This window comes from Dunckerocampus dactyliophorus, chromosome 8 (genome assembly GCF_027744805.1).
Source record: "Dunckerocampus dactyliophorus isolate RoL2022-P2 chromosome 8, RoL_Ddac_1.1, whole genome shotgun sequence".
Taxonomy (NCBI): domain Eukaryota; kingdom Metazoa; phylum Chordata; class Actinopteri; order Syngnathiformes; family Syngnathidae; genus Dunckerocampus; species Dunckerocampus dactyliophorus.
The window spans coordinates 2,012,393-2,038,059 of NC_072826.1; the positions used below are offsets into that span (position 1 = coordinate 2,012,393).

General features: G+C 40.7%; 2 protein-coding genes across 3 annotated transcripts in view; one reads left to right on the forward strand and one right to left on the reverse strand.

The window, feature by feature from the left end:
* Positions 1 to 6,669, forward strand: part of LOC129185881 (transcription factor SOX-13-like) — a 41,639-nt gene extending 34,970 nt beyond the window's left edge. For both annotated transcript variants that reach the window (XM_054783492.1, XM_054783493.1), the window contains exons 12-13: positions 1,122 to 1,338; positions 3,248 to 6,669. In XM_054783492.1, coding sequence (XP_054639467.1) covers positions 1,122 to 1,338; positions 3,248 to 3,536 — 506 coding nt within the window. In that variant the 3' untranslated portion in view covers positions 3,537 to 6,669. The remainder of the gene's footprint in view (positions 1 to 1,121; positions 1,339 to 3,247) is intronic.
* On the reverse strand, positions 728 to 25,008 carry etnk2 (ethanolamine kinase 2). The gene is made up of 9 exons (XM_054783499.1): positions 24,621 to 25,008; positions 20,684 to 20,821; positions 20,494 to 20,615; positions 19,895 to 20,035; positions 18,956 to 19,098; positions 17,787 to 17,870; positions 15,955 to 16,115; positions 15,813 to 15,886; positions 728 to 13,541 (listed from the first exon to the last, which is right to left on the reverse strand). The coding sequence occupies exons 1-9, from the start codon at positions 24,765 to 24,767 to the stop codon at positions 13,469 to 13,471; spliced, it is 1,083 nt and encodes a 360-aa protein (XP_054639474.1). The 5' UTR covers positions 24,768 to 25,008; the 3' UTR covers positions 728 to 13,468.
* Between the last annotated feature and the right edge of the window lie 659 nt (positions 25,009 to 25,667).

Here is a 25,667-nt window from a genome sequence, read left to right on the forward strand (position 1 = left end):
GTTTTATGCTGCAGAGGGCAGTAATGTTTACATGAGGGGTGTCCAAACTTTTTCCACAGAGGGCCGCATGTTGAAAAATGAATAAAATGGAAAGGCCATGTTGGTATTTTGTAAACATCATGCAGATATGCTCAGAAGTTAAATGTATATTTTAAAAAAACCTGCACGTCAGCTTTGTGATGTAGGTGATAAAACTTCAGTCTTCGTGCTTTTTCTCCCCATATTTGCTGTTGTTGTTTTTTTTATTGCTCAAATATTTCAACTTTCTTCTTCATTAATCTTCATAACTTTTCTGAATATTATGACTTTATTCCCATCCTTTTATAACTTTTTCCCCAAAGTAACGTTAAAAAAAATACTGCCTTATTTTGTTTTGTTTCTCATGATATTACAACTTTGTTTGAAAATGTCATTTTTCTTTAATATTTCACCTGTATTTTCACCTCTATGCTAACAAAATGAAATACATTTTCCTCATATTACAAAAACTAAAAGTAAAAGAGAAAACCTTTTTCTCGTTTTTTTCTTTTAATATTTTGACTTCATTCTTGTCAAATTTCCATTTCTGCTGTTGCTGTTTTAAATTTTCCGAATTTTTCAACAATTTTCTTCTCGTGAATGACTTCATTCCCATCATATTTTGACTTAACGCTCCAAAAGTGACAACTTTATTAATTGATTTGTTAGATATGACATAAATATGACATTATACTCGTAAACTTACAACTTTTTTCTGTTAATATTTAGACTTTATTCTTGTAAAATTACTGCTGATTTTTCCATTTTTGCAGTTGTTTTTTTTTTTGTGTGTTCTTGTTAAATTCTACATTTCAACTGTGCTGCGGGTGGTAGCATTGCTAGCATGCTAATAGTTACCATGTTAGCTTTTTACATATTTTCATTGAACTTGCATCGATACTTAGCGCTGTCCTGCCAGCCAGGTGTACGCATGCTAACAGTTAGCATGCCAACTATAGCATTTTGTCGAGCGTAAGCTCGTCCGGGAAGGGAATTTCAGTTTTACATGGTCTCCACTGACAAGCAGACATCGGAAAAACATTCAGTTTACGTCACCGCCACTGACTCGCCTCCTCATTTTGGAAACGTGTCTTTGCTTTTAGGTTCCAGGTGGAAGTCCATGTCCAACCAGGAGAAGCAGCCTTACTACGAAGAACAAGCCAGGCTGAGCAGGCAGCATCTTGAGCGCTACCCCGACTACAAGTACAAACCTCGGCCCAAACGCACGTGCATCGTGGAGGGCCGCAGGCTGAGGGTGGGCGAATACAAAGCCATGATGAAGAGTCGCCGACAGGAGCAGAGGGCGACCTACACACGGAGGTAGAAATACTCCACGTGCTTCACGTCTTGTTCCAGAATAGGAGCATAAAAATCATTTCGGCCTGTTGCGATGTGAACTGAATATTGGAACCCACGTCTTTCCCACAACGCTTTCACTTTGCCAAGCTTGCAAAACCTGCGTTGACGGTCAAGGGCCAAAAAGCTGCCTACGGTAGATTAGTTTTAACATTTTTAATGTCCAAAAGGGGTGTCCAAACTTTTTCCATCAAGGCCCGCATACTTGGAAATGAACGGCTGTAAAGCAACAATGTAAATATACTAAGACGTTATACATTATATACTTCAAAAAACCCTGCATCTCACCTTTGTGATGGCGGTGGAAGAAGCCTGTTAGTATGAACTTTGCTCTTTTTTTTCACGCGTTTTTGCTGGGGTTTTTTTTTTTACATTTTCCAAATACTTCAGCTTTCTTCTTAAGTAATCTCATTAAATTTCATTCTTGTAATATTATGACTTTATTCCCATAATATTTTGACTTAATTCGCTTATTAAAAATTTCCGCAACCTAATTTTCCAAAAATTACAACTTTATTTTGCTGTTTTGTTTGTTTTTCATAATATTACAACTTTGAAAAAATATTTTTTTCTTAAACTCATTCAATACCAGACGTATTTATACGTTTTTATAAACCTGAACGCCCGATCCCAGACATATTTGTACATCTTTTATGTTTTTTCTGCGCAAGAGGACGTGATGGCGCAAGTGCGCACTAATAGATGTCACTTTTAGAGCAGGTGTAAGCCATGAAAACGGCCTCAGGGTGACAGAAGTGCATTTGATAAGAGCTCGGCATGGATCATTTGCATGCACAAACACACTCGGCAGCAAGGAGGAAGTGAAAGAGCGTGGAGCAGTGTAGCGTGCAGAAGGTTATGCACTGTAGGGAAATTTTAACGCGTGCACACATGCACGCACACAGTTTAGCTCCAAATGTGAAAATTGTAAATAGTTCATGGTGTTATAATTTGTAAATAAATAGTTATTTTAATGTAAAACAACCCTTTTTTGTGTTGTTTACGTTGTGGTGTAGTTGTTTAGATATTTGAGCTGTCACAAAAGGAAAATATTGGTGTCAAAGTGAAAGTTATGCTTGAAATGTGTCTTTTCACAAAAAGCTGGTTTTCTCCCTTTTTTAGTCGGGAACTGATATTTTCCTGAAACTTAGCTATGTTCTACTGCTGATTACCAGAGAACAGAAAAAGTAGAAACAAACTTTGTGATGAAAGAGGGGAGTGTAATGTTTCCTTTGGTCGGTTCCATGTTTCTGTAACCACAGAACACAATATTCTATGCGCCTTGAAAGATCAGTCAAAATTGTCTAAAATTACAGCTGTTTTTTTTGTAGTTTCCAACTCCTTCAACTTTCTTCTCGTAAATATGATTTTGTTCCCACAATGTTTTGACGTTATTGTGGTAACATTATACATTTTTCCCAATTTCCCAAAATGTACAACTTTATTGTTTTGTTTTTCATAATACTACTTTTTTAACATTTGAACTTGATGCTACTGTAATGATGTTATTTTTCCTCATAATATTCTCACGTTATTTTCCTAAAATTGCGACTTATTCTCGTCAAATTACAACTTTTTTTCTTGATATTTTTACTTTATTCTTGTAAAATTACTAATGACTTTTCCAATTTTGCTGGTTTTTTTTGTTTGTTTTGTGTAGATTTCTTGTTACATTACATTTTTCGACTGTGCCACGGGCCAATAAAAAAACAGCTGCGGACCCCAAATGGCACTTTGGCCGGACTTTGGACACCCCTGATTTAAAGCGTGCAACACGACCAGATCAGATTAAGGAGCTGCTCTTAGCTGATGTCTGCACTGCATGTAAATGTACCAAATAAGCATTACTCTAATGGGAAATGTTGCTGTTCAGTCCAACAGAACCACAGTCCATCCACTACTCGCACAGCGACGCCCTGTACCCGGGCGGTGCAGGCTCTTCGGTGTCCGTGGCGGCCATGTCCTTCCACTCCTCCTTACTGGAGCATTACCTGCCACAGGCCCCGCCCACGTCGCATCGAGTCGAGGGCCGGGTCACGCCCACCTCTCTACCCGGGGTGAGACAGAAGGAAAGCCGGCAAGATCAGGCGCCGTACAGCGAAGGGGAGGAAAGCGACGGAGGGGAAAGAAGTGAGGGAGAACTGGTGCTCCTGACAGATTGAAAAGGAGTAAAACTTAGGGAAAAAGACGGGATTTAGCCGGTTGGCGAGTGGTCCCTCCTCCCCGCAGTCGCTTCTGATGACTGGTGGCGGCGTCAAAGCGCTTTGAGTACAGCGAAAGCCGGTTCCCCGTTTAGCATAGTCCCTTGTAAATGAAAGACAAGCTCTTCTTACCTTACTCATTTCATGTCAAAAGATTTTCATTTGAAAGCAGGAAATGTTAATTTATGATCTCAGAGGTGGAAACGTGTCTTGTCTTGTATCTGACCTGCCTCTGAAGTCTTGGGGGAAGCAAAGGGAAGGACAAACAATCCATGTTTGCACCCGTTTGGGACATAATGGGTTTTAAACGGGGCTGTCCTATTCATGTGGCGGTGCTGCCGCCTGCTGGTAGAGTTGGGTTATCACAACACAGACGAACCCTAAGTCTGTGTCTCAAATGGAAGACTTCACTTTATCGCGGTTTTTCAAAGATATATGAATAAGTTCTGCTGTTTCATGGTTGAATACGGCCTACTATTAGTAAAACAAACAAAAACATGTTAAAGCTAATTTTGTGCATTTTTTGCCTCAATTCAGCATTTTCTAGCATAAGAATGACCTAAAATACAGTAACTACTGTATACAAGGTGGGGTGCACGAGGCCAATATGCAGGAATTACGGCATCATACCGATAAATCCGATAAAATTAAAAATAGCTCCACTTTAAAAAAAAAAAACGGTCCAATGAGGCGAGATTACCCGTAACGTGCAGCTGAGCAAATCAAGTGCTCCTTTTGTCTCCTGCCTTTGGCGGTAACGGCCTGTTGTAACTTCCACAGAGCTCGCTTGTAAACAAACATTCACTTTCTGAGGAAGATACATTTGTTCCACTCCTCCTTACCGCCAGGTGTGCCTAAACTACAGTTGTTGTTGTTTTAAGTAGCTATCAAAAGGCTATCAGTACCATATCAGTGTAGAGAAGCAGCAAGTTATAGCTTTGAAAACAATATATATGAATATCTAATATAAGGCATTCAGAAGATTCGTTCAAGACCCCGTGGATGATATGAAGTATTCTACACTGTCATGTTGGGTGAGACACACAAGCACCAGCCTATTCCAAGTTTGAATTGTCTCACAACAGGCACAATAATCTGTAATAAAAAAGGTTTTTTAAAGTTAATTTCCTTGGAACTGATCTTATTTTAAAGCCAGTTTACGGGTACATCCAGACGTCTCGTGCCGATGCAGCTTCACACACTTCAGACAGAACGCATATACTCGTATCGATTTTATTTTATTTTTATTTTTAATTACCTCTGAAATATTTTGGTAATGTTGCCATTGTGCGAAATTGGTGGGTAAAGAGTTTACAGTTCAAAGTAAAATTAGTCCAGTCAGGCATTCTTTGATCACTGATCACTCAATAGAATGCCATATTATCATTATTATTAATATTATTATTATTATTATTCCATAGACATCCATCACAAATCAAGTCTATGGTGATGTTCCTGGGACAATGCAAGGCATCTGAACCAGTTGGGGGGGGGGAACCACAGTACGACAGAGTGTTAGGGCCACACTGGGAAAAAAAAACTCAGATTTCGAGAATAACATTGTAAATCTACAAAAAAAACCTCCCACATTTATGAGAAAATAAGTCGTAAATTTACGAGAAAATAAGTCGTACATTTATGAAAAAATAAGTCGTACATTTACGAGAAAATAAGTTGCAAATTTACGAGAAAAAGGGTCATACATTTATGAGAATAACGTCGTACATTTATGAGAAAAAAAGTCATAATATTACCTTTGCCCAAGGCCATAGGTCACATAAGTCCCCGCTTTACATAGCTGTCTCAGGCAATGCCTGTTGCGACAGAGTATTAAAATAATTGGAGATTTTGAGAATAAAGTCGTAAATGTACAAGAAAAAAATAGTAACTACGTTACAGGCATTGCCTGAGACAGCTATTGAAAGGGGGGACTTATGTGACCTATGGCCTTGGGCATGTGGGCAGGGCGGGGTAAGGAAGGTGGAAGTGAAAAGGGCTAGCCATGCTAATCTGTTTGTGCTCAACTGCTGTTTTGCTGCCACGTTATAAATAAAAGCTTGCCTGAAGGAAGAGGAACGTTTCCTTCCTTCCTGAAGACCTAGGTTCTATTTTCCCTCTGGCACGTACGACACCATCACACGTTATTCTTGTAAATGTACGACTTTATTGTCGTAATTTTTCCCGACTTTTTTTCTCGTACATTTACGCCTTTTTACTCTCATAAATTTACAGCATTATTTCTTGTAATTTTACAACTTTATTTCTCAAATTTCTAATAAATTTACAACTTTAGTCTCGCAAACGTACCACTTCATCTTTGCAAATTTACGACTTTATTTCTTGTAATATTATGACATTTTTTTCTCGTAAATGTACTACTTTTTATTCCCATAAATTTACGGCTTTATTTCTCGTAAATTTAAGACTTTATTTCTTATAATTTTATGACTTTATTTCTTGTAAATTTGCTACTTTTTTTCCCTAAATTTACGGCTTTATTCTTGAAATCTGAGGGGGAGTTTTTTTCAATGTGGCCGTAAAACTCCGCCGTACCGCAGTACCTTGCAGCATTAGACTTGCACTAGACTCCATGTCAGCACTTTCTGACAGTCAAAGGATTTGGTATACCTGCCGACGATACGCTAGTTGATGCTGAAAACCAAACCTGGACGTGTATTCTTCATTTTCTTGATCATCCATGCAATGAAGCACAGTGAGCATGTAAGTCCGTCGTGTACGTGAATGTAAAAGAAACCATGCAGTACAAAAGCAGCTTCTGCAACGTAAAGGTGGTCCTGATTTGACCGCTCCGGTAGCCACCGGGAAAAGAATAACTGCAAGATTGACAAAAGCAAAACGGGGAAAGCTCAGGGTTGGGACCCGTCTAAGTCATGCTGCGCTGAAAAGGACAGCAGAGGAAAACTTTCTTTCTTATTTTGTTGGAGACATACTACTGAGTCTTTGGTCGTTACCCCTGCTGATGTAAATATAGAAAGATACTTTATTTTGTTTTATAAGAGCTTGTGTAATTTAAAGTTGTACATTTTACTGTTTTGTGGGTTTTATTCTTGCAATAAAATAAATTGGTTGTGTTTATTGCATTTTGCTTTCCTTTGTCACTGTGTGCTTCTGGTGCCCTCTGCTGGCTGGTGCAGGGACTTTATTGACTCGTTTATGAGAAAATTGGAAATCATTTTTAAGGACAGAATAATTTTTAAAATCATATTGCCAATATCAGTTAAGATAAATCCTATTTCATCAACCATATTACACTGATTGCATTGCGTAGCGCAGCTTCTACGACTTATTACGTGACGCAACTCGAATACAGTCGTCCCTCGTTTATCGCGGTTAATTGGTTCAAGTCGCAATACAGGATTCAGTGTTAATCATTTCCGTAGTTGGAGCAGAAAACCTGCCTAGTGCCAGCGAGACTTTTTTTTTTTTTTAATGAGAAGAGTGACAACGTATGCATCCCCGCTGGCTGACTTCCACATGTTCATGTCTGAACAAACTCAGGTGTTCAAGGACCTGGAGAACCAGCAGTACCAGGAGGAATGTGGAGTTCACCGCATTGGATCAAAAACTGCCGATGCTTGTATGAAGTACCCAGAAGCCATACCTGAGTAAAAGTGCCTTCCAGGAAAAATACTTTAGTAGACGTGCAAGTCTTAAAGTAGCTGGTGTCGATGGTACTTAATCATTGACTAAGAATATATACTGTCTTAAGTTTAGAAGAAATAAATTCGAGGCTAACTGGTTAGCTCACTAGATAGAGTCCATGTAGAATAATAGTTGTGCAATCTGGTGTAAACAATGAATAACAGAAGCATAAAGGATGCTATAGTGATGTTATTTCATGTCTACAGGGCTCTAATAATGTTAAAAACATATTTAGAAAGCCATAAACAGGTTTTATATGCTCTAACTACGAAAATATTCAATTTATGAACATTGAATCATTTATCGCGGTCGGGTCTGGAACCAATTAACGAGGGACGACTGTATTGAAATGATACGGCATCTTTGGCATCAACTTCCGGTATCAAAATACTGTCACCCTCATACTGACAGGCACACTGCATTTTGTCACACTTGTCAGTACAGAAGTGCGTCCATTGAGACTCAGCTCGTGTAAAACTATTAAAAAGCAGTCAAGTTGAACTTTTTCTTTTTTTTTTTAACTGTAGGTCAACATAAAATACAAAGTGTACCTGCTCCAAAAAACATTTTGAAGGCCAGTATCTCTGTATTTTTCATCAGGCACATGAGACATTTTTTTACAGTCTGATGACTCCTGCCTTATCGAGATTCATTGTATCTTCAGTAAGAGAACATATCATGAGATCAGACCACGGGTATTCAGAGACGGCGTCATGTGCTGGTGACAGAGCCATGCCCTCAAGAAACGAGTCATCGGACTGCAATGTTTCTTTTACTTCAAAAAACCCATGTCGTGTGCGGCCGTGTAGAACTTGGACCAGGAACTTCCAAGTTATTGTTGTTTTTGTTTTTTATTGGCCTGTGGCACACTGCCTCGGCTGACTTTGAAGGTAAATAACTACTGTAGTATGTCGCTACATTTAACTTTGTTGCGTGACATTTTTACAATAAATAAAATCAAACCAAGCAGAGTTTAGGTTTTAGTGTGATTGACAACACTCCTCATTACAAGGTGTGATTTGTGTTAATAGACAATGTTACAATTTTAAAAAATGTAGCGTCACGCATGTGCGGTTGTACTAGCAAAAAAAAAAGCCAAAAAATAAAGTTTTTAAGGGGAACTGTAAAGGTAAAAGTACACAAACTGCTAAATCCTAAGCTAGACTCCAAAGAACTAAACACTGATTGTTGGCCAACCTCTCTAAAATATTATGATTAGTTGGGCATAAACCCAATACTGCAAGATGAGGGGGGGGGGAAAGCATTAGGTATCTTTACACATGCTTGAGCAATTCTGGTTCCAGCAACTCATACAGTCCTTTGTACAGATAATTACTAGTGGCATCTCGGTTAGAGTGTTTATCGGTTAACGTGGGAAATTTAGGAAATTTGCCTCAGTTTGCGTACATTTGCGTCTTGTCGTGTTATTAATACACTGCGTGAGTCCAACTATGTTCTCAATGCATACTTTTAGCACAAAAGTTCTTGTTAGCATCCTTAGCTTGCTAACAAAACAGCAACCAGAACCGAACGTCATCTACGTCGCCTGTCTATGGCGTCATCAGTGGTTGACTCTCAAAAACGTTAACAAAAGTCACGTTTTTGTAGTGCATAAAACAATTATGAATGCATAGAAAATGACGAAGAAAGGGATTAGTGAACATTTAAGATTACATTTACCTTCACTGAAGACGTGTTTCTTGACGTGAGTGGTCTCAAAGACACGATGTGACAGCAAGACACCACACGGACACCGGCTTCCTGTTGTAACTTGAGTTATTTCTTAAAGTCAATAGTGTTTCTAACAGTCTTCGTCCAAATGCTGGGAAGAAGGTGTCTGTGTGGTGTCTCTCTGCCACATCGTGTCTCTGGAGACGTCTTCAACGACGGTAAAAGTATCTTTGAATGTGAATTTATCCCTTTCATTCAACATGATTAGGTATTTATATGCATTTAGAATTTCAACGGTTTTTTTGCTAATATTTTAGTCAACCGACGATGACGCCATAGACAGGCGACGTAGCTGACTTCCATTTCCGGTTGCTATTTTGTTAATAAGCAATGGATGCAAAGAAGACGTATTGTGACATAAGTACATTAAGTACACAGTTAAGAACACAGATGGGGTCTGGGGACTGTTGACTAGCACAACTACACGTGTTAATGAGAAACTAGTGTTAAATTAAACTGGTTGTGATTTCAAGCACAAACTACTATTTTTACATTGTGTAACCTACTTTGTTCATAAGCAAATGTTTTAATCAACTTCAGCTTCAATCATAAATACCAGATATTTACTTGATATAATTTGTGTTTTGATTAAAATATATGAAAAATGATTTTTGAAGACGGTAGCAATTTAACTATTTAGGTTACATTGTGTAAAAAAAAAAAAAAGTAATTTATTATGAAAAATACAGATTAAAGTTGAGAAAAATCGCACAAAGTATCGGTATTTGGGGAAAAAAATCCCCAAAAGTCATCAGTATCGAATAAAAAAAAAAAATCTGGTATGGCCCATCACCAATAGACAAAAGGTAGAACTAAAAAGGATACAAGGATTAGGTAAACACTGTTTACGGCAATAACTGTATCGATATCAGTATTGTACGCTGTAGACGGGTTAATATGGTACATTGTTGACTGAGCAAGAAGTCACCCGATGAGTCAATATCAGTTCCATCATCTCGTTATTGGATTCTTGCATGATGCAGAGTTCCGCTGATGATGCCAGCTGTATCTTGATAAAATGCCACCTGTGTCCCTTCTCAATGTGAGGTGAGGCACAGACCGCAGATTAACAAGAATGATCAAACTGGTGAAGGGCCAAATGTTTAAAAAAAAACAAAAAAAAACACTCAAATGCACTTTTTTTGTTGTTGCATATTTTAATAAGTAACAGACCAAGTAAATTGTTAAATATATTTTGCAAGTCCTACAGTAAAGGATCACTGTACAGAAACATTTTCACAGTATTTCGTACACTATTTTACATCCATCTTTAAGCGTACCCTGAAGCAGTTCATGGGTATATTTTGCACATAGCTATCTGTGCCAATTTACCACAAAAAAACCCCACACAAACAAAAAAAAACCTTTACCTGTACAGTGATTCTTAAAAGCCATCCCATCCAAAACGTTACTCTCCAAAGAATGGCAACGCACCCAAATGAACCGTTTCAGTATGATTCCACCGTGCGTACAAAGACAATTTACCAAATCATCTAAAAATCTCCAAAAAGACTGCGACTAATGTGAGTATTGTTACTGACTTAAACTGAATTTGTCACCTGAACCCCCGTAAAGCAAAACCATCTTTATGTAGTCAAAAATAAATGACTGCCAATGCAAATAAAAAAAAAAAAATATATATATATTTATATTTTTTTAGGAGAAAGCGCTACTGAAATTATTACTATACAAGACTGGTTAGAATTTTGCATATAGGTACTCATTCAGGCATCTCCATGACAACGCATCATCATGTCATGGAAGCCATCGGTCCAGTGTCTCATTTAACAATTGAACATAACTGTTTTGAAGAGAAAACATATTTGGTGCGGCCAGGGAGTATACTTTTTGAAGGAGAGCGTGGCGATTGTGACTTTTAAACATCACATGTTTAAACAGGACTTTATAGGAAGCACACGCTTCCTATAAATGCCTGAAATGAACAAATGAGGTCCATTCTGGTGACTAACAGAAGTTCTTTAGTGCAAAGGCTTGGTCCAGCTTGGGTATTAGAGTTGGCGTCTACGGAAAGCTCTCTAATTAGCTCTTTGTCAGCAAATCTACTAAGCAGATTAACCCTCTATCAATTCCATGAGGGCATTTTCAATATGACTTTCCCTCCAGTTATAGATAGTGTACATATGTTAACTTTGGTCATTAAGTTTTGCATTAAGACTACGACTTTTCGGCACTGGGACCAGTGACACAGTTGAAGCAGCCTTAAAAGATGAGAAAAACTGAGATGAAACAACAAAGTGACAGTTTTAATTACGGGCAAGTGTCTGATGCAAAGTGAGGCACACTAAACACTTGTCATAGATGTGGCCCGGACCAAAAATGTGAAAGATACTTGGTGGTCTTTGACGTTATTATCAGGTTGTATTTTGTTTTTATTATTATTCATTATTTTTATTAATTGTTTTTATTATTGGATTTATTTTTTGGGCTTGGCGGTGACTTTTGTGCGGTTGGTTCAGTCAGCAGACCAAGTCATGCTCAATCAAGCCTGTTTGGTCCGGTCTGGGGTTGGGTTTCACCGAAAAAACTGCACCAGCAGAGCAACTACAAGACTAGACTTTGTGTGAACCCGGAAAAAAAATGGCAAGTGTGAATGCACCGTTAGGTAAAATCACTGATTCAACTGGAGATGCACGGTATCTGTTTTTTTCCAAACCGATAACTTTCTGCTTCTCAAGACCGATAACTTTTTAAAATTTAGATTTAACTGCAGCTTGTGCACACCTGAAGGTAAGAAGGACTCAACCAAATTTGGATTTGTACCAACTGTACCTGTTGATTTGTTCTAATTAGATATGATGACATTACTACTAGCACATCACTACTATCAGGGGAACCAGAGTATCGAGCCGAGGGAGCCACCTGCTGTGGCCCAGCAAGGTGCTCTGTATTCAGGCACATGGTCCGAGCAGCCCGTGTGCCACTACAGAGGTCAGGAGAACCAGAATATAGAGCGGAAGAGGTTTACACGCCACGGAGGTAAAACCTTTTACACTTTTCAAACGCTGCGGCGCTGGCGTTTCAGGTGTCTGATAAGGTTTTTTGTGTGTTCGATGGGTTTGTTTGGCATTTGGAACAACTGGCACGCACACTTAGTCGGAAAGTGGATGTATGCTCAGGGGACGTTACGACAGGAGGAAAAAAAGAGCGCTTGATTTGCTCACCCGTGCTGTACCGCACCAATGATCAGTTATCGGAGCTATTTTTAATGTTGGATTTATCGGTATGATGTCATAACTCCCCTCATATCGGCCCGAAAGTGATCGTGCAACCCTAGATTCAACCAATCGGATCATCAACTGGCCTCGTGACTCACTTTCACCGTTTCAGGTTTGGAATGAAATTAAATAAGCAAACATAACTAAATGTGGTTTTAAGATGCATTAAGCCGGGCAATCTAGCATTTCTCTTTGTCTTCCTGGCGATCGCGTCCAAATCCAAGGTGATTTGTATTGATTGTTTTCCTGATAAAACGTGTGCGTGTGATAAAGCAGGAATGTTTTGGGGGTTTGTCTGAGAATGGAAAGTGTCCTTTTCGAGAAGGACACAGAGGCGTGAGGCTGAGGTGGTGAGGTGATTTTCCATGAGGTCTGGAAACTTCAGATGGAAAGTTCAACAAAGCAGCTCGAAGCAAGCATAAAAGTCAAGTAGGGAAGGTCAGGTAAGTCCCATCGAATATAGTGCATCCCAAAACCGAACCTGAGATGTTGAACAATCCATTTAGTCCTGAAATAAATACGCAAGCACACACACTACTGTCTTCCACCGACGGCTACGAGGCGGTGGAAGCGTTTGTGTTCTGCAGAATCCCCAAACATGGCAAGCCTTTCTAAAGGAACGCTGACACACTGAGAAGTAGCAGCTAAAACTGCGAAAAGCACCAGAGAGGAAGTGATAGGACGACACGATTAAAAGGAGGAACGGTGTCACCACACACTCCGTGGTATTGTTGATTGAAAGATTCTCGCACAAAAAGCATCTGTTGTTATTTTTCACTACTTCCCAACGGCTGGAGAGGCACTGATTCATAGAGCACTGAGCACTGAAGACGCTACAGAACACAGAGATGCTTCTTTTCCACTACACAGTACAATACCTCCGCAGTTTTCGGATGGTGCTTGTTAGGATTAGCATCAAAGCGACTAAGCGAGCTTCTCCTGTGGCGCTCACTACCGATTTACGATGCTTTATAGCCGGCGAGATCGCTCCCAAACTCCAGACTCAGGCTCAGTTGCCTGGAAGCAAGACAATCCAGTGTTGTAGGACAAACACACACGAGCAAGAACTCACACAAACATCCACGCTCATCTCAGGGAGTTCCAACAGTTCTTGAGCTAGTCTTGTGACAGATGTTGAGCTACACTCAGGAGGAATGAAGAGATTTTAAGGCTTGCTGAAGAGAAAAGTGCCGTGTAGAACAAGTGGTGGTCCGAATATGTGCTGTGGCCCCAAGAGAAGAGCGTGCACGCCCTTCTGTCTGGTCACTCTGGAATCTGTAAGGCCATCACCTCAGGCTTGATCTTGAAGTATTGGTTGAAACGCAACACAGCGTACCTGTCAGACACCAATGCAACAAGGTCTCACATCAACACATGCAAGATGGATTATTTTGTCTGTTGATTTTGTTGATAAAAGGTCAGGGTTAATATACAGTATGTAACTGCCGAAAAGCGATCACAAAGTTGTGAGTAAACCTAGGAGAGGGACTGTGATGGTCACTTTTAATTGACAGGGCCAGAGAGGTATTCATTTAACAATATTTTTATTACTGTGATTGTAGATTGCAGTGGTGTACATTTGGAATGAACCATACTGATAAGCGGAATATGTTTGTAGTTAGGGCATAGAAAACCTTATTAGAGCCCTCTCGGCATGAAATAACACCCCTATAGTCACCTTTACACGCCTATTACCCAATATAGGAGACATAATAAGAGTAAATAAGCCATTTAAGACATAAATAAGACTGGTGCCTGTTTGTGTTGCTGAGGGACCTGAAAGAGGTGGACAGGAAGTGACATCTTGCCGTGGGTTACGGCCGCAACAGTAGTCCGTGTTTTTATTAGGGATTATTGTGCGATAGTCATCCCTCCCAATGTCGTGGTTCAGTTATTGCCTCCTCACTATATCGCAGGGTTTTCAGAAATTCATTAATAAATGATGTCTGTTTCGTGGTAGACTATGGTCTATTGTTAGTCAAAACAGAATGAAATACAAGTGATATGTAGGATTGTGGTCACTAGGCGGCAGTAATGCTCACAACACGGAGACATTAGCTTGAACACTGCATGAAGTCAGCCATTCTCCTCCAATCATGTGTGGAGGTGGTAAGTTTTTGGCTTTGTAAGTTGAGAAGAAATAAATGCGAGGCTACGGGCCGAGTCCCTGCAACATAAGAGTTGCAATGGGGTGTAAACAATGAATAATCGGAGTGTAAAGGGGATTACGTGGGTGTTAATTCATTCCTGCAGGGCTCTAATGTTAAAGAATTTATTTGGAAAGTCATAAACAGGCTTTTTATGCTCTAACTATGAAAATATTCTATTTATTAACATTGAATCCTATGTCGGGGAAGTTAATTTAACGCAGTCGGGTCTGGAACCAATGAACCCCTATAATCGTGGGACGACTAACTCAAACCTGCAATAAAAGCCTGTTGTTCCTGTGATTGAACCTCTCACGGAACATTACAGTAACATTACTGACACCTAGTGACCAGTGGAGAATACTACGCCCACGTCTTTGCGTCTTCTGAATGCCTTATATTTGTATTGTAGTTCATTTAGCCATTTTTATGCTTGAAAGTGCTTTATTTAGGCCAAGAATATGGAACATTAGCTGAAGTATGCAAATGTTTTGACTAATAGGTTGCATTCAACCACATAAAACAGCACGAGTTATTAATGAATATATTTTTGAGTGAAGCCACGGGGGGGCGACTGTATATCGTTCAAATCTCTAATGGTATTCATTACAAAACTAATTCAATGTGTTTTGGTGGATGTGATCAAATACAAGATCAAAAAAAATTAAAACATCACATTTTTACAATAAATAAGATCAATTAAAAAAGGTCTAATAGATTTGTTATTGCTGGGTTTCAAACGTCGTCACATCAAACAAGCATATTCGTAGCTCGACGTGACGTAAGAGCGCTGTTGTGCGCTGTTCTTGCATGTGGAATAATCATCATTCAAATAGTGACTTTGGAAAAAGTTAGTGCTAAGATAGTCATTCATAAAATTATACAATAATAAACATACTACTATATTGTGGCTGATTTTTGTCCGACGTTTATTTAATTTAACAGCAAATGCCCTCTCGTCACATACATTACATTGACACGTCGTCTCCACGGACACTCTGTACCAGGCGGAATGTGTGTAATTCTTTATGGCTCGCTTCTGATGCCTGTAATCTTTACATACGACTTTGTTGGTTTGTTTACCATATTATTTCCATCCCGAGGGGGCACCAATTGAAAACAAAAAAGGAAAAATTGACAACAACAACGCTCCTAGCCCAGCTAGCCATCTGCTGTTGGAATTAAATGCAAATGATAGTCTTTTGAAAGAGAAAATTACTGATTTATTTTTATATATTGGATTGTGTCATGTGTAACCTCTTTAAGTTTGTGTTACATAAAGTGGAGTCAACCAAGCAAGTTAGGCAGGTTGGATCACAAAAAATACCTTGCAAGCATGCAATACTGATAATCAGAAGACAAAACAAATAGTCCACACAGAACACTGTTTTTCCTGTATCGCGACACGCATCTTTTTTTCGAGCACACACACACGCACACACACACAGACATCCGCTTACCCAAGGAAGTCAAAGTCAATGGAGGAGTATTTCGCCTGAATGAGGGCCCAGAAACCCCAAAAGAAGTGAGAAGCCTTAAAAGAGAAATGAGATTTCAGTTCCGTGTGCATAATAGTGCGTATGCCACAGTAGTCTTCCTTACCAAAGCAAACTTGTTGACCTGCACATAGAGAGTCTCCAGCTCTTGGACGCTGACCTCCTCGGTTTTCTTGGTGAAAAGTTTGTATGCTTGCAGGTAGAATTTCAGCCAGCCCATTTGCATCTCCCGACTTGGATACAGCCCATAGTCCAGCTCTGCCATGCCTATTCACACACACTCAGTTGAATCAAGTCTATAAGAAGCTGCCGCATCCCAACCGAATGAAAACCAAGCACAAGAGTTAAGCTGAATCAAAAATCTGGTAAAATGAAATTTTGTATCAACATTGCATTGATCAGGCATGTTATAGGGCTTAGTAATGCCACATTGGGAGATTGCCACATTGCTTGTAACATTGCTCAGCTAGAATACGCCTGCTTTTGGCTCCATTAACTCACTGACAAACAATAATCCCTCCTTTATCACGGTTGATTGGACTGGGATACGTAAGTCAATTTCTGCAAAATAGGATTCCTTATTTATAATTGGAATATTTTTGTAGTTAGCATAGAAAACGTGTTTACGACTTTCTAAATATGGTTTTTAACATGATTAGAGTCCTGTAGAGTCACCTTTGCACTCGTATTACCCAGTATAGTTGACATAGTAACAGAAAACAAGCAATTAAGATGTAAATAAAACTAATGCTTGTGTGTGTTGCTGTAAATGTGTTCCAGTGCTAGGAGGGCAGAGTGGCAGGTGGACAGGAAGTGACGTCTGTGGTTGAGTTGAGTTTTAGCTTGGCATGGGTTACAGCTCTTAACAGTAAACCGTGTTTTCATTAGGTACAGTATTTTCATCATTTTACTTTGTTGTGAGATCATTCAAACCTGAAGTAACAGCCTGCTGTTCCAGCCGTCAAGTCTGGTGCTTGTGTGTCTCACTGAACATTCATTCATTCAACATTTGTAACATTACTGACACCTAATGACCAGTGTAGAGTATTACTTATTCACAGCGTCTTTGAATGAGTCTTCTGGATGCCTTATGCAGTTGTCCCTCGTTTATCGCGGTTAATTGGTTCAAGATCAGACCCTTAACACCTATATAGTTACCTTACATTTGTATGACCCCAATATAGTAGATATAATCAGATAAAACAAGACATATTAGACATAGACTCACATATTAGCAGTCCCTTGTTTTCTTACTGGACAGCGTACGTCCAACGTACGTCCGCCATTAAAATACATCAATGTATTGTAATGGAGGCTTTAAATGGCTTTGACCCGATACAGTCGACAAAACTAGAGTAAATAAGCCATTTACGACGTAATTAAAATTCCTGTTGGAGCAGTGTCACAATAAAATATGTTCCCGAGGGAACCTTAGCGACGAATCTGGCACCTGTCTCACCGAACAATTACTGACACCTAGTGGCCAATGTAGAACACAGTACTACATTCACAAGTCGAATGCTTCTGCCTTGTGTTTGTATTTAATTCATTTAGTTTGTTCATGTAGCCATTTTTATGATTAAAAATGCTTAATTTAGGCGAAGAATAAGTACAATTTGCTTAAATATGCATAATAGGCTGTATTCAACCGTGAAACGGCTATCATTTATTAAAACATTTTTGAAAAACCGCAATAGTGTGACGGAGCAATGTTCGAACCGTGATGCAGCGAGGGATGACTTTGTATTTTAGTTCATTTAGCCATTTTTATGCTTGAAAATGCTTTAATTTCGGCAAATATCTGGAAAGTTTGCTTCAACTAGCATGTTTTTCACTAATAAGTCATATTCAACCCCAAAACATTAATATATTTTTTATATATTTTTTAGACACTTCCACACTGAATCCAGTGGGGGGAAAAAAAAAAGGCTTGCAAACCTGCAAATTCATTGAAGTGGTTGCCAATGTCAAACGCCTGGTAGTTGTAACTGGAGTATTCGTAGTCTATAAAGCGAACATGAGCTGAAACACAAAACAAGGAGGCGGTCAGTGTGTTTCGGATGCGACAACCTCCAATCAGCGACAGAGCAGCACAAAGTACATTTTGGAGTTTCGGTGAGCTGTGGGTCATTGGCTGGTTCTGAGCTGGTTTTCGTGTCCTTGTGCGACATGCTCATTTGAAAATGAAATAAGAAAAATGACTGGCACGTCTTATTTCACCTTCGGCTTGTGCAAAAGGATTTTCAGTCGTGTCGCACTGCGTTTGCTACAGCAAACCAGTAGCCTTGATCAGTGACCTCTTTTCAAGCACACTTTGCAGCGCAGCCCCCATCTTCACAAACAGTGGTATAAATAAAGGTGGACTAATCAGATTTCATTTCACCTCCAGCTCAAGGAGACATTCCATGTAGCAAAAAAAAAAAAAAGAGGCCCAGTTAATCAGCTAATGAACCTCATGTAATATAATCAAGCGCTTGTAATCAGAGTCTGTGGCGGCGATTACTCGTCCAAGTGCCAGCCAAGCGTCATACGACTTCATATATAAAACTCCACAGGTGATAATGTAGCAATACTAAAAGGCTGCTTCAGGCCGTTATGAGCAAACAATTTTATGTCTTGAGCATCTAACAGTACGCAACGCTGACGTCCGCAAAAAGGCTGAAGGAAGCAGTGGAGGATTTGAGGCACTTGGAGCGCCAGCTGCAAAATACTACATCAGGTTAAATGGAGGCCCGGGGGAAGCCAAAGTACTTGTTGTCAAGCACATCAAGAAACTGGACAAACATTGAAGATGACATCCTCTCAGAGACAGACGCAGCTGGAAGTCAACAATCACAAACCATAACTCCACAATAATACAGACTATGTCAAATTCAACAATATAAAGAAGCACATTTAATGTATTTATTATCACCAATAACTCAATTTATATACGGAAATTACTGATAAATTGTGTGATTCAAACAAAATATATGTATTTAGAACACATGCATCTTATCCAACGCAGGAACATTCGTTTATTCTCCAGCATTTTTTGTTGTTTTTTTGTTTGTGTTTTTGGGTGTTTCCAACTCAAAGCTGCAGCACATACCCACAACCGTACATACCCTCTTTGCTGTTGTGAATGATGTTCTTGCAGAGCAGATCATTGTGGCAGAGCACCACAGGCGAACCCAGCGTGGACAGATGCTCTTTCATCCACACCATCTCCTGCTCCAGCACCGCCTTGCTAGGTACTTCCTTCTGGATTCTAGATTGGGGACGCAGCGACAGCAAAATGGACGACAGTCAATAAAATCTTGTTATGGAATGAATGAGTGTCAATTCAGCAAAGGATAACTACCATGGATACACAGAATGTTGAGTCGAGACTTGAGCTAATTGTAATGGGATTGTGGGAGTTAATCATACAGTCAGCCACACCTATTCACAACGGCATCCCTTCTAAGCAGGTTCTTTCTCCCCACCTGTGGCGTGCTCTATGAACTCCCAGGGGGACTGAAACTCACGCATGTCTTGATTAGGCACCTGATACACCTTACTTTGCATGGGGTTACATATTTTTCAGCTTCAGGCAGCTGTGCAGCAAGCGTCTGCTCCTTGTGCATCCAGGAAACAAGCTGTTCCCGTTACTAAGGAAAACAATAAAGTGATTTTATAGGCTAAGCTAAGCAAACATCTGCTGCCCTGCCGTCCGATTCCAGATTGGTTTGATTGTCACAATTACACAAGCATCAAGCTAGGCTTAATGCAAGGGCCACTACTATCAAGATATCTGCCTTAACCTTGTCTATCTAGCAGTTCCGAGTCAAGAGATGCATTTTCCTGCCTACAACCCAAACAACACAACCGAATATACAAAACACCTACATTTAACCATCCAAATTTAGCAAGAGCCTGCCTGTACTGGGTCATTTCTACATCGAGGCGATGGAAAAAGGTTAGTCTGGATTTGCTTGGTCGGCTATCAGCATATATTCTTTTAAAAAGAACAGGATAATGACACCGTATTAACACAATGGTTGACAATCACTGCAACATCTCACCTGATGTTGGAGGCTTGGTCTGTGAACTCTGTGGCCACAAGTGAGAAGTATTTTCTCATTTTAATCCAGAGGTTGGGTTTAGGGATGCATCCATTGTGTGCATGGATTGCGTGGATACGAGCCATCTCTTTGGCTATCAGTCTGTAGGAAGACGTGTGCGTGGAAATATTAATATGGTTCCCATTCAAGTAAAAGCACAACACAAATTACATTCAATATTCCTAATATACATACGTGCATTACTTTGCCCATGTTTAAAATTACTGTATTATACACAGGCTCAAATACATCTGTAAATTCAGCAAAATCCCTTCAATAAGCGGAGGTGAAGATGCCAGAATGCCCTATTAGCTTGTCGTGGGTGATCATGATTGACTGAAGCTGAGTTTCTTTGAGAGCATAAAAATGATTTGTTTGAGAGCACCCACTGGATTGGCTAACACTCGAACTGGAAAGTTCAAGGAACTCAGTGAAGATCTGCAAAGGAGAACTGTAGATTCTACAGCCATTTGGAAAAATTGGACATTATCGTCTTTGTTTGTGTAAGCTAACTCTCCTACTCTTGAACCGCTGCGCACTGAAGAGTGAAAATCCCCAACCTGAGCAAAGCAGGATCCCTGACGTCCTGTGTCCCGAGAGCATCCCCCTGCATGAATTCGTAACAGATGCCATTTTGAAAGGTGCAGTACAGACGAGGAGCACAACCATTTGCATGCAGCACCTGGTGGGACACAAACATGCAAAAGATTTGGAAACCAGTTGGACACTTTAAAAAAATGAAACTTCTACCTGAAAGCTTTTAAGCTCGTTGTCTCGGTCAACAATTAGCTCAGTCTTGTTCCCGTACACTCTGACCAGGACCACGTCTTCTGGGCTGTCCTCCATATAGCAGCCCACCAGTTTGTTGGTTGTACCGTCGGTGAAGAACTGAAGGAGGGAAGATATAAAATGAGCAACCTTCATGTAGATGATTGAAATTGGAGTGAGAGATACTTGAGGGTTTGCAAAGCTCAGGGCACAAATGACGCTTTTGTAGAGTTCTGAACCACAGAAACACTGCTGTAAACTGGTGCAGTTTGCATATTTATCATAAAGTTAAACAGATATTGCATTCATCTGCCTTAAGAATATCAGTTGAAGGGAAATGACAGCAAATTAAGTAAATGAAGGTTATTAAAATGGCCAATATGCAAGTAAAGCACTCGTATAAAGGTTATGAAATGACTGGCACGCAATAACTCAGTTATTGGCAGGGGTGCCCCTGGCCAAATTGGTGCCCTAAGCAGAATTTTATTTGTTAAATTGTTCAATAACGTATTTTTGGTACAAAATAACTTAACAGAATGTGAAAAACTGCTCAGGGCTGGGATCGAATGTGCACCCTCTGCGTTGAAAGGCAGCACCTGCACCATTACACCACCAGCAGGGGAATTTCCGAGCGACCCGACTTGATGCGCTTTGCCTCACGGCAGCCTTGCACATCCTGTGCGCATTTGCAGAAAATGCAACCCCCGAGAAATGGGGCCCTCATGGGTCTTGGGGCCCTACACTCCGCGCGTGTTCTGCATGTAGGGAGTGGCGGCTCTAGTTATTGGGCAGTGTACAATTACTCAAAAGTACCAAGGTAAGCAAAATGTGCAAACGTCTAAGAGATGGAAACATGCCAGTGGAAACCTGTAGGGCAACACATCTCACCACAGTCAACACAACAGACGCACATGGCCTATATCTCTCATCACAGACGCTCCCTCACACATATCTGGCATTCCGCGCATGGCTGACCACAAAGGTGGCCGTGCAGTCATCCCTGTTATGACCATAGACACACTGGCAAAAACACAGTTGTCTACTACATGACTGATCCCCCCCCGCCTGCCACACAATACACCGCTAAAACCGGTGACCAATGCATCCACAGACAGCAAAATGTTTGTACCCAGACGGACGTAAACATTGAGCCAAGGTTCATGTGCGGGGCTGAGATGGTGTAAGCTCTTGAGGACAGTAACACCATACATCTGTACGGGTCAATAAAAGCATGTATTTATTTATTAACAATGAAACAGAAAAAAATCAATAACAAGGAGGTAAAAACAGACTGCACTAGAGTGATATTTCCTGCTGTGACAGAGCCAGACCTGACCGTGGCCACACAAAAGGATCCAGTGTGATGGCTGTCATTCAGAAACGCTGTGCGCGTGTGACCTGGTCGAGAATGGAGGTGGCGCTAAACACGTAAAACGCCAGCTGCAAGTGTGGGGAATCGGTGTCGTCCACAGAGATCCAGTTGCTGCAGGTGGGGCTAAACTGTCACATGAGCAGAACAGTTAATATACATCATAGTACATGGTGAGGTCACGACAAGACCCCGACCCCGATATTTTAACAGACATCAGAGATTGCTCAACATACGAGCAAACTCATTCAGTTTTCAGCATGTTGGTTGAAAGACTCAAGAATGTAGACCTTACATAACTATTGTTTCCCTGCCCCACTTGCACACACTTCTCATCTAAGTCCCATTCCTGAAGAAACTCCTTCAACTCACTTGCGATGTTTTCACCTGTGTGTTCCTTGTCTGGAGACAGGAAGACTTCAAAGCCCAGTCGCTGGTTATGTAGTGGACCGTAAGGCTAATATATGGTTGAGTAGCTGGGCTACTTCACGTCTGCACTACATGGAAACCAAACCACTTCCACATTACAGAGGTACCTCCACGTTTACCAACAATTTCTCCAAGTCTAGAGTCTCCGTTTACAGCCATGCTCATTTCCTCTCTTTTGGTTGTTTTGTTGTCTGCTCTGCTTTCTCCGCCATCGCTGGACCATTCTGTGGTAGACGTGATGCGCCAACGTGTCAGTACAGTGCGCCGCGGCACACCCAGAAAAAAACACATCAGCTCTGTGTTTGAAAAGATCATTCCTGACGGTATTCGTCATTTTCTTATCATTGGAAGGATTTATATCGGTGTATCGGCATATCAAAATTATCGCCCAACCCTTGTCTGAAGCATAAGAAGTTGTTTGTTTACAGACTCAAAATGGCCAGAGAGTAGGGTTGGGCATCGCTTGAATTTTAATGAGTCCGGTTCCGATTCGGATTCCTCGTTTCAATTCCGGCTCCTAACGATTTTCGATTCTGATGTTTTAAGAGGCAGCGTCAAAAAAGTTTGCGTGGTTTAAACGAGGGCCCATGTTACAAAACAATCCCGCGTAAAGTGCCGTTCACAGATGAGCAGATTGTTCTCTCGCTGGCCGGGAATCAGCAACTCCAACCACTTCTACCTGATGCTTGCCTCTTTCAGCACACCCCAACAAACATTTCCTGGGAGCCATTGCTCCACGTGCTAACACCGTGAACAGAGCGAAGGTGCTGGGGATGCCCATATAAGGAAGTCCGGGTTGCGTTGACGTCAGTGGAACTCTGTAAAACACAGCGTGCCGCCGTCCAAAACGCCTTTCAGGTCTCGCTTCCAAATACGCAAACCTTGGCATTGTTTAACACCGGAATACAACACTGTAACAACATTTATTGGTCAGAAAAGAGGAAAAACATAATAAGTCCCCTTTAGCCCAAACTTTGTAGCTGCTTCTTCATTGGTGCTCGCTGGCTTCTTCTTTGTTAGTGTTCGAGGCTACTCTTGTGGTCGAACTGGGCATCAAAAATAGGAATCAAAATTTAAAAATTTGAACGAACCCAGGAACGTTAGTCCTGGTTGCCATCAATGCCCAACCCTACCAGATAGACAGAATTTAACTGAATTTAGAGACCCATTAGTCTGCGGCTTAGAAAAGGAAGGCTGGTCAGTGTGAGAAATTGCGAGGACCCTAAAAATCCTTACCATGCTGTTGCTAACTAAAGTACGACCTTCAGAGCGCAACACAAAATGACTAAGGAGAAAAAAACAAGTGGGAGGACCTCATGTGCAACTGTGCAAGAAAACAAATATCTTGTTTGAGACGCCTCACAGCATTTCAGCTGGCAGCTGTCCTAGTCAAAAACTGGCGTCCAAATATGAGGTCTTTTGCCTGGCTTTGGTGCGATGGTACTCGCTGTTGCAAGACGACACACAAACAGTATGCAATAATGAAGGGTACAGTTTTCAAAATAACAATACAGTAAATAAATCTAAGGACCTGTATGTCTGGAGTTATAACAAATAACTCATTATAGTCACATTTGGTGACCTCATATTTGAGTTTTGGTCTGTTGGTGCGGTGGGCGATCACACTTGTCTCATTCAGGACCGAAGTCTAAGACCCACCCCTCAGCCGCCTGAGGGGTGGTCCCCTGGTCCTGGTCCCCCTGTTTGATTCGGTCCTTTTGGTCCTGGAGTGTGTTCACACTAAAAATGACTAGTGTGAATGCACCCTCGACTGACACTGACTTATTTGTCATCACCCATTAAATATAATTCCCATGAACTATGATGCATTATTTATAACTGCAGGCATAATTGGTCTTCGTCTGGTCAATTGTGTAGTCTTTCAAGAGTTGTTAATGACTCTAATTGTTTGCAGCATACTGACAGCGATCCCATCCAAAACCACTTGAGCTTTTACGCATCCATCCCCATTTAAATATTGCAATCAATGACGAAGCCACACTAAAGTGCATTTTCTCTGAGCCTCCTCCTTTACTCTCTGTGGCGCCTTGTGATGCTAAAGTCTCTAAGTGGTAGCTTAGCCTAGCATACACCGCACAGCTAGCTTCCCGGTAGGCGTACCTTGGTCTTGACATGGTCCTTGTCCCACGCCGGTCGCAGCTCTTTAATGAGCTTCATTGCCCCTTCCGTCACGTCGTGCTCGTCTACAAAAATGGGAATTCTTCGTATAACCGGCGAGCCGACAGGCACATGGATCTGCGTCTCCATCCCTCCGTCGTTTACCCGTTAAGTCCCCGGGCCCTTCACAGATATTAGTAGAAACTATCACATACAAGTGTCGCCTGGTCTGCACGTACGTTGGTTTACCGATATATTTGACAGTGACAATTTTCACCGAGCAGTGTCTTCTTCGGTGATAAGGTGAGCAGCAATGAAGAAAGTGCTGAAAGGTTTCGACCCAGGTTCCTAGAAGCTGTCAGGCAACTGTAACCGCTTCCTCCTACTTGGCTCCGCCCATTCGGGATCATCCGATTGTACCGCCATTTGAAACGACACAGGCTGAGCACGCCCATTGTTTCCGTGTATTTCCGAAGGTACCCGATTTCTGCCGAAGTTTTAAAACGGTCCGAAGTGCGGGCCGCAACTTGTTTTTTATTTCACACTGTAGGGGGAAAAAGAAAAAACGAAAGTAAAGTGAAAATGCATAAATGGTGATACGAATAACTAATAACACAATGTTTTTAATATGCAGTGCAGTACATTGTACAGTATATACAGTGTAACTTTTTTTTTTAGCCTTTTTACAAAATATATATGTATTTTTAATTATCAAAGTGGCCCCCTGCAGCCATTGATTTTTCACTACGCAACCCTGGGTGGACACCCTTGTTTTAATCGACAAGATTTTATCCTATGAAGAAATTTCTAACAAGATGAAATCCATCTATCTATCTATCTATTTTCTATTCCACTTGTCCTTGTCCTATGTCCACACTTGTCCTTGTCCTATGTCCACACTTGTCCTTGTCCTATGTCCACTCAGGCACATATAGACAAACAACCATTCACACTCACATTCATACCTATGGGCAATTTAGAGTCTTCAATTAACCTAAGCAAGATGAAATCAAATTGTCAAATTTATTGCATTTATAAATGCTAATTGTG

What these genes read in the sequence shown, in the direction of transcription:
- etnk2 (XM_054783499.1), bottom strand. Translation starts at nt 24,767, where the DNA reads ATGGAGACGCAGATCCATGTGCCTGTCGGCTCGCCGGTTATACGAAGA. An exon ending in CATTCACAACAGCAAAGAGG is followed by an intron (nt 17,871 to 18,955) that starts GTATGTACGGTT and finishes TTTGTGTTTCAG; the next exon opens with CTCATGTTCGCTTTATAGAC. An exon ending in CCACTTCAATGAATTTGCAG is followed by an intron (nt 16,116 to 17,786) that starts GTTTGCAAGCCT and finishes GTGTGTGAATAG; the next exon opens with GCATGGCAGAGCTGGACTAT.